The 12,608-nt window shown below is 48.7% G+C and overlaps 1 protein-coding gene across 3 annotated transcripts in view; it reads left to right on the forward strand.

Moving 5' to 3' along the window:
* spred2 (sprouty related EVH1 domain containing 2) overlaps positions 1 to 12,608 on the forward strand; it is a 67,822-nt gene that overhangs the window by 25,760 nt on the left and 29,454 nt on the right. For all 3 annotated transcript variants that reach the window (XR_004412955.1, XM_033026328.1, XM_033026329.1), the window contains 2 exons: positions 8,847 to 9,018; positions 12,367 to 12,535. Coding sequence is in view for 2 of the 3 variants with exons in the window: in XM_033026328.1 (XP_032882219.1) it covers positions 8,847 to 9,018; positions 12,367 to 12,535 (341 nt within the window). In the remaining variant the exon portion in view is untranslated. The remainder of the gene's footprint in view (positions 1 to 8,846; positions 9,019 to 12,366; positions 12,536 to 12,608) is intronic.

The following is a 12,608-nucleotide window of genomic DNA, read 5'->3' on the forward strand; positions in this document are numbered from 1 at the left end:
CTACCTGAAATTGGAGAAGTCAATGTTCATACCGCTGGGGTGTAAACTGCCCAAGCGAAATATGAGGAGCTGCTCCTCCAATTTACGGTGGGACTCACTCTGGCCATGGAGGAGGCCCAGGACAGAAAGGTCGGATTGGGAATGGGAGGGGGTGTTGAGGTGCTGAGCCACCGGGAGATCGGGTTGGTTATTGCGGACTGTGCGGAGGTGTTGGGCGAAGCGATCGCCGAGCCTGTGCTTGGTCTCACCGATGTAGAGCAGCTGACACCTAGAGCAGCGGATGCAATCGAAGGCTTGCTGTGTTTACTTACATGACTTGGGATGTGAGTCATGTAGGTTTGTGCAGCCCATGTACTGAGTATCAACATCTTTGAAATGAGATAGAGCTCTTCAATCATGTGAATGACAGCAGGTCCTAAAGGTTCTATGTTCAGTTGAGTTTACTGTCACGTGTACCGAGGTACAGTGAAAAGCTTTTGTTGCGTGCTAACCAGTCAGCGGAAAGACAATACATGATTATAATCGAGCCGTCTACAGTGTACAGATACATGATAAGGGAATAACGATTAGTGCAAGATAGAGTTGATTCAAAGATAGTCTGAGGATCTCCAGTGAGGTAGATAGTAGTCCAGCACTGCTCTCTAGTTGGGGAGAAGATGATTCAGTTGCCTGATAACAGCTGGGAAGATACTGTCCTTGAATCTGGAGGTGTGTGTTTTCACACTGCTATAGAAACATAGAAACATAGAAATTAGGTGCAGGAGTAGGCCATTCGGCCCTTCGAGCCTGCACCGCCATTCAATATGATCATGGCTGATCATCCAACTCAGTATCCCGTACCTGCCTTCTCTCCATACCCTCTGATCCCCTTAGCCACAAGGGCCACATCTAACTCCCTCTTAAATATACCTTTTGCCTGATGGGAGAAGAGGGGGGGGGGGGGGGAGGGGGAGGGGGAGGAAACTGGAGCCCCCGTAGAAAACCCACGCAGGTCATGGGGAGAACATGCAAACTCCGTACAGACAGCACCCACAGCCAGGATCGAATTCGTGATGGCGTGGGTTTTCTCCGGGTGCTCCGGTTTCCTCCCACACTCCCAAAACATCAGGTTTGTAGGTTAATTGGCTTCGGTAAAATTGTAAATTGTCCCTGGCGTGTTTGGGATAGTACTAGTGTGTGGGGATTGCTGGTCGGCACGGACTCGCTGGGCCGAAGGGCCTGTTTCTGCACTGTATCTCTAACCTAACGTATAACTGCTGTGTTAATGTGTCTTTAAACCGTGCTATTTTTTTAAATAAGTTGTTATTTTTGAAATTCTCAGTAATGTCATCTGCAAGGCTGACGAACCCAATAGTCTGATCGCCTCCTCTACAATTCTGCAACACAAACTTTCCCTTTGGGGTTCCTGGCCCGTTACTAGGAACTGGATTGTAACATGAAATGTATGAACTTGGATTCACAACTACACAGGAAATGCTTCAAGTATTTCAGTTCTTGCCTCAGTTCCAAGTTTAAACATTCAATCCCCGATGAGCAGAACAAGAGGCCTGCTCAATAGAAAAAGGAATGCAACTCTCTGGTCACCTGCTCTGTCCCATAGTTTGTTTAGACAGCTACTGATTCAAAAATGTACGATCAGGTATTTGTTTAAGAAAGCTGGCTTATTCAACGTCTGCTTGTGTTTATCTTACACTAAACGTTATCCCCTTATGTGTAGGAAGGAACTACAGGTGCTGGTTTAAATCCAAGATGGACACAAAAAGCTGGAGTAACTCAGCGGGTCAGGCAGCATCTGTGGAGAACATGGATAGGTGACGTTTTGGGTCGGGACGCTTCTTCAGACGGTCTTTTCATGGTTGCTCACATCTTGTACTGTGAGGAACATCTCAGTCTTTGTTTGGTCACTCATCGGGATACCCTGTTTAAGATGCAACAAAATAAACGGATACAATCCATGGTTGCCTCAACTATCTCCTCTGGCAGCTCCATTCCTACACCCTCCATCTGAGTGAAAACTGAGCGAAATGCATTTCGTTGTCTCTGTACTGTACACTGACAATGACAATTAAAATTGAATCTGAATCTGAATCTGAAAACATTGCCCTTTGGGTTCCTATTAAATCTTTCCCCCTTCACCTTAAACCTCTGCACCCGTGTTTTCAACATAGAAACATAGACAATAGGTGCACGATTAGGCCATTTGGCCCTTTGAGCCAGCATGATCATGGCTGATCATCCAGAATCAGTACCACGTTCCTGCCTTCTCCCCATATCCCTTGATTCTGTTAGCCTGTCCCGCTGAGTTACTCCAGCATTTTGTGTCGATCTACCATTCAGATAATAACCTGCCCTCCTGTTCTTGCCAACAAAGTGGATAACCTCACATTTATCCACATTATGCTACATCTGCCATGCATCTGCCCACTCACCCAATCTGTCCAAGTCATCCTGCAGCCTCATAGCATCCTCCTCACAGCTCACACTGCCACCCAGCTTTGTGTCATCCGCAAACTTGGAGATGTCACATTTAATTCCCTCGTCTAAATCGTTAGTATATAGTGTAAATAACTGGGATCCCAGCACTGAGCCTTGCGGCACCCCACTAGTCACTGACTGCCATTCTGAAAATGACCCATTAATCCCTACTCTTTGCTTCCTGTATGCCAACCAGTTCTCTATCCATGTCAATGCCCTACCCCCAATACCATGTGCTCTAATTCTGCCCACTCATTCTTGATTGTCCACCTTGGTAACAAGACTCTGTGTACTCACTCTAACTATCTCCTTGATGAGTTTATCCATCTCTGTAAAAATCACCCCTCATCCTCCTGCGCTCCAAGGAATATTCCAAATCTTAGAATAAAGGGGAGGTCATTTAAGACTGACGTGAGAAAAAACTTTTTCACCCAGAGAGTTGTGACTTTATGGAATTCCCTGCCACAGAGGGCAGTGGAGGCCAAATCACTGGATGGATTTAAGAGAGAGTTAGATAGAGCTTTAGGGGCTAGTGGAGTCAAGGGATATGGGGAGAAGGCAGGCACGGGTTATTGATAGGGGACGATCAGCCATGATCACAATGAATGGCGGTGCTGGCTCGAAGGGCCGAATGGCCTCTTCCTGCACCTATTTTCTATGTTTCTATGAATAAAGTCCTGGCCTGCTCAACCTCTCCCTGTAGCTCGGGCCCTCAAGTCCCAGAACATCACCAAATTAGGTTTTTATTTTAGAACCAATGTTTTTATCCAAAGTGCGGATGACATGTATGTCGACTAATTCATTGGAGCATCATAACGCTCTCATGCAAGCGGAGCCAACACCATTTCCAAGAACTTCAAAACAAATCTGGGAACTCCACATTGTCAGGGGAAGAAAAATCAGCTTTTATTTTTTTGCATCTTTCGCAGAGAATTGGATGAAGCCCAACTACAAATTAAAACCCCCAGGATCTTTAAAGTTTCAATCTAATGATCCAACATCCCAAGCATATACACTGGAAAATGAAGCAGTCCGCCATCCAAATTGTTCACATTAATCCAGCTCTCCTCTCCATCTTCAACTCCAAGGACACCTGTAGCTGTTATCAGAAATGTGGATCATCCGACCACAACTAGGGAGCTGTACTGAACTACTATCTACCTCATTGGAGAGAGACCCTCAGACTATTCTTGATCTGACTTTGCTGGCTTTACCGTGCACTGAGTTACTCCAGCACTCTGTGAAACGTCACCTATCCACGTTCTCCACAGATGCTGCCTGACCCGCTGAGTTACTCCAGCACTCTGTGAAACGTCACCTATCCATGTTCTCCACAGATGCTGCCTGACCCGCTGAGTTATGGTGCAGCAGCATCTGTGGAGCTAAGGAAATAGGCAACGTTTCGGGCCGAAACCCTTCTGGAAATAGGCAACGTTTCGGGCCAAAACCCGGAAGGGTTTCGGCCCGAAACGTTGCCCATTTCCTTAGCTCCATAGATGCTGCTGCACCCGCTGAGTTACTCCAGCACTCTGTGAAACGTCACCTATCCATGTTCTCCACAGATGCTGCCTGACCCGCTGAGTTACTCCAGCACTCTGTGAAACGTCACCTACCCATGTTCTCCAGGTTCCATGAACAATCCCTGTATGTGCTCACGATAGGCAGAGTGCTGGAGTAACTCAGCGGGACAGGCAGCATCTCTGGAGAGAAGGAATGGGCGACGTTTCAGGTCGAGACCCTTCAGACTGAGAGTCAGGGGAAAGGGAAACGAGAGATATAGACGGTGATATAAAACAAATGAATGAAAGATATGCAAAAAGCAAAGGAAACAGACTATTGTTAGCTGTAAGCTGGGTGAGAAGGAGTATGTGCTTCTTGGGTGAACTTTATAGACAAGACAATAGGTGCAGGAGCAGACCATTCGGCTTATATATATATTTATATATATAATATATAATATGCACACACACTGAATAGTTTTTGTTGTTTATTCTGGGTTTTACAAAGAACTATGTTGACGTATGTGTTGTGCTGCTGTATGTAAGAATCTTTGAAGAAGGGTCTCGACCCGAAATGTCACCCATTCATTCTCTCCAGAGATGCTGCCCCTCCCGCTGAGTTACTCCAGCATTTTGTGTCTGTCTTCAGTAAGAATCTGATTGTTCTGTTTTGGGACCTGTGGCAATTTAACACTCTTGACTCTTGCCCTGCTTCTAAGGACTACATGTAGAATCATACAGTGTGGAAACAGGTCCATCGGCCCAACTTGCCCACACCGGCCAACATGTCCCAGCTACAATAGTCCCACCTGCCTGCGCTTGGCCCATATCCCTCCAAACCTGCCCTATCCATGTACCTGTCTAATTGTTGCGATAGTACTTACCAGAAGTACCCCCTCTGGCAGCTTGTTCCATACGCCCACCACCCTTTGTGTCAAAACATTACCCCTCAGGTTCCTATTAAATCTTTTCCCCTTCAAGGATGAGGAGGTAGAAGGATGAGGGGGCATCTTATAGAAACATATAACATTATAAAAGGACTGGACAAGCTAGATGCAGGAAAAATGTTCCCAATGTTGGGCGAGTCCAGAACCAGGGGCCACACAGTCTTAGAATAAAGGGGAGGTCATTTAAGACTGAGGTGAGAAAAAACTTTTTCACCCAGAGAGTTGTGAATTTCTGGAATTCCCTGCCACAGAGGGCAGTGGAGGCCAAGTCACTGGATGGATTTAAGAGAGAGTTAGATAGAGGTCTAGGGGCTAGTGGAGTCAAGGGATATGGGGAGAAGGCAGGCACGGGTTATTGATTGGCGACGATCAGCCATGATCACATAGAATGGCGGTGCTGGCTCGAAGGGCCGAATGGCCTCCTCCTGCACCTATTTTCTATGTTTCACCTTGAACCTATGTCCTTTGGCACTCGATTCCCCTACTCTCTACTCTATATCTCTGAGGCACGGTTGCCACGGCAACCACGCTGCACTCTTCCCCACGATTGCAACAACCAGAAACGATGCTTCCCCTTTCTGTTGCGGTCGCAGGCACGGTGGCGCAGCGGGTAGAGTTGCTGCCTCACGGCGCCAGAGACCCGGGTTCGATCCCGACTACGGGCGCTGTCTGTACGGAGTTTGCACGTTCTCCCCGTGACCTGCGTGGGTTTTCTCCGAGATCTTCGGTTTCCTCCCACACTCCAAAGACGTGCAGGGTTTGTAGGTTCATTGGCTACTTGGTGTAAATGTAAATTGTCCCCTAGTGTGTGTAGGATAGTGTTAGTGTGCGGGGATCGCTGGTCGGTGCGGACTCGATGGGCCGAAGGGCCTGTATCCACGCTGTATCTCTAAAGCCTAAAACTAAAGTTGCAGCAGCAGAGATGAGGTCAGCGTTCCATTAGCCTTTCATTACTGTATGTTGTTTGCACTGGCCTCTATAGATGTATACACAGTGACATCAAATCCCTTGGCATCTCCTCAGCTCCTGCTCCCTCATCATTAGCAGCTTTATTTCCAAACGCTCTTATTGATCAAAGTAGTCACCTCTGCAAACAGTTATTAATTTGTTTAACACACAGCACTGGAGTAACTCAGCGGGTCAATAGACAATAGGTGCAGGAGTAGGCCATTCGGCCCTTCGAGCCAGCACCCCCATTTAATGTGATCATGGCTGATCATCCCCAATCAGTACCCCGTTCCTGCCTTCTCCCCATATCTCCTGACTCCGCTATCTTTAAGAGCCCTATCTAATTCTCTCTAGAAAGCATCCAGAGAACCTGCCTCCACCGCACTCTGAGGCAGAGAATTCCACAGACTCACCACTCTCTGTGTGAAAAAGTGTTTCCTCATCTCCATTCTAAATGGCTTACTCCTTATTCTTAAACTGTGGCCCCTGGTTCTGGACTCCCCTAACATCGGGAACATGTTTCCTGCCTCTAGCGTGTCCAAACCCTTAACAATCTTATATGTTTCAATAAGATTCCCTCTCATCCTTCTAAACTCCAGAGTATACAAGCCCAGCCGCTCCATTCTCTCAGCATATGACAGTCCTGCCTTCCCGGGAATTCATCTAGTAAACCTACGCTGCACTCCCTCAATAGCAAGAATGTCCTTCCTCAATTTAGGGGACCATAACTGCACTATTGTGGGCAGTTTTGAGCCCCACCTCTGAGGAAAGATGTGCTGAGAGGGGGGACCTCATTGAAACATACAGAATAGTGAAAGGCCTGGATGGAGTGGATGCGGAGAGGATATTTCCACTAGTGGGAGAGTCTAGGACCAGAGGTCCAAGCCTCAGAATTAAAGGACGTTCTTTTAGGAAGGAGATGAGGAGGGATTTTTTTCATCAGAGGGTGGTGAATCTGTGGAATTCTTTGCCACAGACGGCTGTGGAGGTCAAGTCAGTGGATATATTTAAGGCAGAGATAGATAGATTCTTGATTAGTACGGGTGTCGGGGGTTATGGGGAGAAGGCAGGAGAATGGGGTTAGGAGGGAGAGACAGATCAGCCATGATTGAATGGCGGAGTAGACTTGATGGGCCGAATGGCCTAATTCTGCTCCTATCACTGATGAGCATATGAAAGCAAGTTAGAAGTGAGCATCTGTCACTCTGTGTGGCCTTTATCTTATCTCCTTCCTCATTCACCGTGGCTGGTGGCTTCTGTGCCGGTGAAGAGATGTGTGAATCTTTGCTCAGGGTGGAGATGGCCAACTTTGTACCTGCCTCCGATGCGATAACTGTGTTTGTGTAATTAACCTTTGGTATTGTGAATTGGGCAGACCTTCCGGATGATTCCGCTGGGTGCAGCCCCCGTGTGACTGTCACTCGCTGGACGCCAGCCAAGATTTACACTACTCACTCACTTTACCAGTCCTTGTCTCTCAGTCCTGCTGACACAACCTGGCCCTTTCACAAAGAATGCTCCCTGATGGTTTGAACTTGCAACAACTTCTCTCACAACATAATAGACAATAGGTGCAGGAGTAGAGGCCATTTGGCCCTTCGAGCCAGCACCGCCATTCATTGTGATCATGGCTGATCATCCCCAATCAGTACCTCGTTCCTGCCTTCTCCCCATATCCCCTGACTCCACTATTTTTAAAAGCCCTATCTAGCTCTCTCTTGAAAGCATCCAGAGAACCGGCCTCCACCGCCCTCTGAGGCAGAGAATTCCACAGACTCACCACTCTCTGTGAGAAAAAGTGTTTCCTCGTCTCCGTTCTAAATGGCTTACCCCTTATTCTTAAACTGTGGCCCCTGGTTCTGGACTCCCCCAACATCGGGAACATGTTTCCTGCCTCTAGCGTGTCCAAGCCCTTAACAATCTTATATGTTTCGATCGAGACCCTCGTTCAGACTGAGATTCAGTGGGGGAGGGAAACTAGACGAACAAATCAGAGCCGGCACCGATGGCCCAGGAGCCCACAATGGTGTACAATTCCATGTTCTATGTTGGGTTTGGACATGGTGGGCCGAATGGCCTGTTGCCGTGCTGTACTGTCTTATATTGAGTACAGACATGGTGGGCCGAATGGCCTGTTCCATTCTGTACCATCCAATGTTGGGCACGGGCATGGTGGGATGAATGGCCTGTCGCCCTGCTGTACTATTCCATGTTCTATATTGGGCCCAGGCATGGTGGGCCGAATGGCCTGTTGCCCTGTTGTACTATTCCATGTTCTATATTGGGTATGGACATGGTGGGATGAATGGCCTGTCCCCGTGCTGTACTATTCCATGTTCTATATTGGCCACAAACATTGTGGGCCGAATGGCCTGTTGCCGTGCTGTACTCTTATATAGAGTACAGACATGGTGGGCCGAATGGCCTGTCCCCGTGCTGTACTATTCCATGTTCTATATTGGCCACAAACATTGTGGGCCGAATGGCCTGTCCCCGTGCTGTACTATTCCATGTTCTATATTGGCCACAAACATTGTGGGCGGAATGGCCTGTTGCCCATGCTGTACTATTCCATGTTCTATATTGGGCCCGGGCATGGTGGGATGAATGGCCAGTCCCCGTGCTGTACTATTCCATGTTCTATATTGGGCCCGGGCATGGTGGGCCGAATGGCCTGTCCCCGTGCTGTACTATTCCATGTTCTATATTGGGTATGGACATGATGGGATGAATGGCCTGTCCCCGTGCTGTACTATTCCATGTTCTATATTGGGTATGGACATGATGGGATGAATGGCCTGTTGCCCTGCTGAACTATTCTATGTTCTATATTGGCCACAAACATTGTGGGCCGAATGGCCAGTCCCCGTGCTGTACTATTCCATGTTCTATATTGGCCACAGACATGGTGGGCCGAATGGCCTGTCCCCGTGCTATCCCGCTGCATGTACTGACCGCCCTGTACTTTGCCTTGCAGTGACACCTACATTGTGAGAGTCAATGCTGTGGTGATGAGCAGAGATGACTCGGGCTGGCTCCCTCAGGAAGGAGGTGGGCTCAGTCGGGTCGGTGTCTGCAAGGCCATTCAGCCCGACTCCACGGGCAGAAGTGACTTCCTCATCCTCGGGGAGCGACTTAAAGACAAACTGGTAGGTGCTGTAGTCCTTGCAAGAAAAGCCAACCTCTGGGTTAGTTCAGTCTCTGTTGCACCAGCTACATAGTGTTATACGGGCAGTGTTCATACGTTCATGTATGATAGGGCCAGTATTAGGCCATTCATCACTCTCTGACTAAAGAAATTCCTCCTCATTTCCTTTCTAAAAGAGCGCCCTTTAATTCTGAGGCTGTGGCCTCTAGTCCTAGACTCTCCCACTAGTGGAAACATCCTCCCCACATCCACTCTATCCAAGCCTTTCACTATTCCCGATTCCCGATGTTGGGGAAGTCCAGGACAAGAGGTCACAGTTTAAGGATAAGGGGGAAGTCTTTTAGGACCGAGATGAGAAAATCATTTTTTACACAGAGAGTGGTGAATCTGTGGAATTCTCTGCTACAGAAGGTAGTTGAGGCCAGTTCATTGGCTATATTTAAGAGGGAGTTAGATGTGGCCCTTGTGGCTAAAGGGATCAGGGGGTATGGAGAGAAGGCAGGTACAGGATACTGAGTTGGATGATCATCCATGATCATATTGAATGGCGGTGCAGGCTCGAAGGGCCGAATGGCCTACTCCTGCACCTATTTTCTATGTTTCTATTCTGTTCGTTTCAATGAGGTTCCCCCTCATTCTTCTAAACTCCAGTGAGTACAGGCCCAGTGCCGACAAACACTCATCATATGTTAACCCACTCATTCCTGGGATCATTCTTGTGAACCTCCTCTGGACCCTCTCCAGAGCCAGCACATCCTTCCTCAGATACGGGGCCCAGATTTGTTCACAAGACTCCAAGTGTGGCCTGACCAGCGCCTTATAGAGCCTCAGCGTTACATCCGTGTTCTATTGTGTGGCAGCCACGCTAGGGGGGAAATGGACCAAGACGCAAGATGATGTCTCTGGTACAGCCCAACTAAAACTAATGGGACGACGTTGTATCATTGGCTTCAAGACTTTACCTTGCACTGAACCTCATTCCCATATTATGGGTGACGTTTTGGGTCGAGACCCCTCTTCAGACTGTTCAGACATTTCTTGACACGAAACGTCACCTATCCATGTTCTCCACAGATGCTGCCTGACCCGCTGAGTTATGGTGCAGCAGCATCTGTGGAGCTAAGGAAATAGGCAACGTTTCGGGCCGAAACCCTTCTGGAAATAGGCAACGTTTCGGGCCGAAACCCGGAAGTTTCGGCCCAAAACGTTGCCTATTTCCTTAGCTCCATAGATACCGCTGCACCCGCTGAGTTTACTCCAGCACTCTGTGAAACGTCACCTATCCATGTTCTCCACAGATGCTGCCTGACCCGCTGAGTTACTCCAGCACTCTGTGAAACGTCACCTATCCATGTTCTCCACAGATGCTGCCTGACCCGCTGAGTTACTCCAGCACTCTGTGAAACGTCACCTATCCATGTTCTCCACAGATGCTGCCTGACCCGCTGAGTTACTCCAGCACTCTGTGAAACGTCTGTGACTGATGTACAAGCACACTCGGGTCTCGTTGCACCTCCCCTTTTCTTAATCTGACACCATTCAGATAATAATCTGCCTTCTTGTTCTTGCCACCAAAGTGGACAGCCTCGCATTTATCCACATTAAACTGCATCTGCCCACTCACCCAACCTATCCAACTCCAGATCTGAAAGTCCAGATACACCACATCCACTGGCTCTCCCTTATCCATTCTACTTGTTACATCCTCAACATATTCATGATTTCTCCTTCATAAATCCATGCTGACTTTAACCGATCCTGTCACTGCTATCCAAATGTGCGGCTATCTCATTTTTATAATTGACTCCAGCACCTTCCCCACCACCGTTGTCAGGCTAACTGGTCTATAATTCCCCGTTTTCTCTCTCCCTCCTTTTTAAAAAAGTGGAGTTATACCGGCTACCCTCCAGTCCACAGGAACTGATCCAGAGTCGAGGGAATATTGGAGAACGTTCACCAATGCATCCACGATTTCTAGGGCCACCTCCTTGAGTACTCTGGGATGCAGACTATCAGTCCCTGGGGATTTATCTTCCTTCAGTCATCTTGACTGTGAGCTGCTGACTTCACCCTGGTTGGCACGGTGGCGCAGCGGTAGAGTTGCTGCCTCACAGCGCCAGAGACCCCGGGTTCAATCCCGACCTCGGGTGCTGTCTGTACGGAGTTTGCACGTTCTCCCCGTGACCTGCGTGGGTTTTCCCCGGGTGCTCTGGTTTCCTCCCACAGTCCAAAGACGTGCAGGTTTGTAGGTTAATTGGCTTGGTGTAAATGTAAATGGTCTCAAGCCTGTGGCGTAGTGTTAGTGTGCACGGATTGCTGGTTGGTTTTTCACCCAGAGAGTTGTGAATCTGTGGAATTCTCTGCCACAGAAGGCAGTGGAGGCCGATTCACTGGATGTTTTCAAGAGCGAGTTAGATTTAGCTCTTAGGGCTAACGGAATCACGGGATATGGGGAGAAAGCAGGAACGGGGTACTGATTGGGGACGATCAGCCATGATCATATTAAATGGCAGTGCTGGCTTGAAGGGCCGAATGGCCTACTCGTACATGTCATTTCTCTGTTTGTAACTTATCTAAACACATGGTACATTGCCCCGATATCAGCCTTGTATAAAGGGATGCATTGAACAGCCAGAATGTTGCAGCAGAAGGAACATATATGAGCCAGCACTGCCATTCAATGTGATCATGGCTGATCATCCACAATCAGTACCCCGTTCCTGCCTTCTCCCCATATCCCCTGATTCCGTTTGCCCTAAGAGCTAAATCTAACTCTCTCTTGAGTTCAGTTCAGGAGCGTTCAGTTTGGCAGTGAAATTGGAACATGATCTTTGTTTTGTCTTTGGCCTTTTGGCACCGTGGCTTGTATGGTATTATGAATGTAATTCTCCACTCTTCCCACCCCCCTCTCTCCCTCTCTGTCTCCCCACCCATCTCTCTCTCCCCACCCCCCTCTCCCTCTCTTCACCCCTCTCCCTCTCTCCACCCCTCTCCCCACCGCTCTCTCCCTCCTCACCCCTCTTTCTCTCCCCACCCCTCTCTCTCTCTCTCCCCCCTCTCTCTCTCTCTCTCTCTCCCCCCTCCCTCTCTCTCCCTCTCTCTCTCTCTCTCCCCCACTCTCCCTCTCTCTCTCTCTCCCTCTCTCCCCTCTCTCCCCTCTCTCCCCTCTCTCTCTCTCTCTCTCTCTCTCTCTCTCTCTCTCTCTCTCTCTCTCTCTCTCTCTCTCTCTCTCTCTCTCTTTCCCCCTCTCCCCTATCTCTCCTCCTCTCTCTCTCTCTCCCTCTCTCCCTCTCTCTCTCCCCTCTCTCTCTCTCTCTCTCTCTCCCCCCCTCTCTCTCTCATTTCCCAGATTGTGTTGGAATGTTTTTTGAAGAAGGACCTGGTCTACACTAAAGCAACTCCCACCTTTCACCACTGGATGGTGGGCAACAGGAAGTTTGGGCTGACGTTTCACAGCCCTGCCGATGCTCGTGCCTTCGACAGGGGAGTGAGGAAGGCCATCGAGGATCTGCTGGAAGGTAGGATGGGACCTTCCTCCAATGCTGTGGGCCCAGACAATAGACAATAGGTGCAGGAGTAGGCAATTCGGCC

The sequence above is a fragment of the Amblyraja radiata genome, chromosome 8 (genome assembly GCF_010909765.2).
Source record: "Amblyraja radiata isolate CabotCenter1 chromosome 8, sAmbRad1.1.pri, whole genome shotgun sequence".
In the NCBI taxonomy this organism is placed as follows: domain Eukaryota; kingdom Metazoa; phylum Chordata; class Chondrichthyes; order Rajiformes; family Rajidae; genus Amblyraja; species Amblyraja radiata.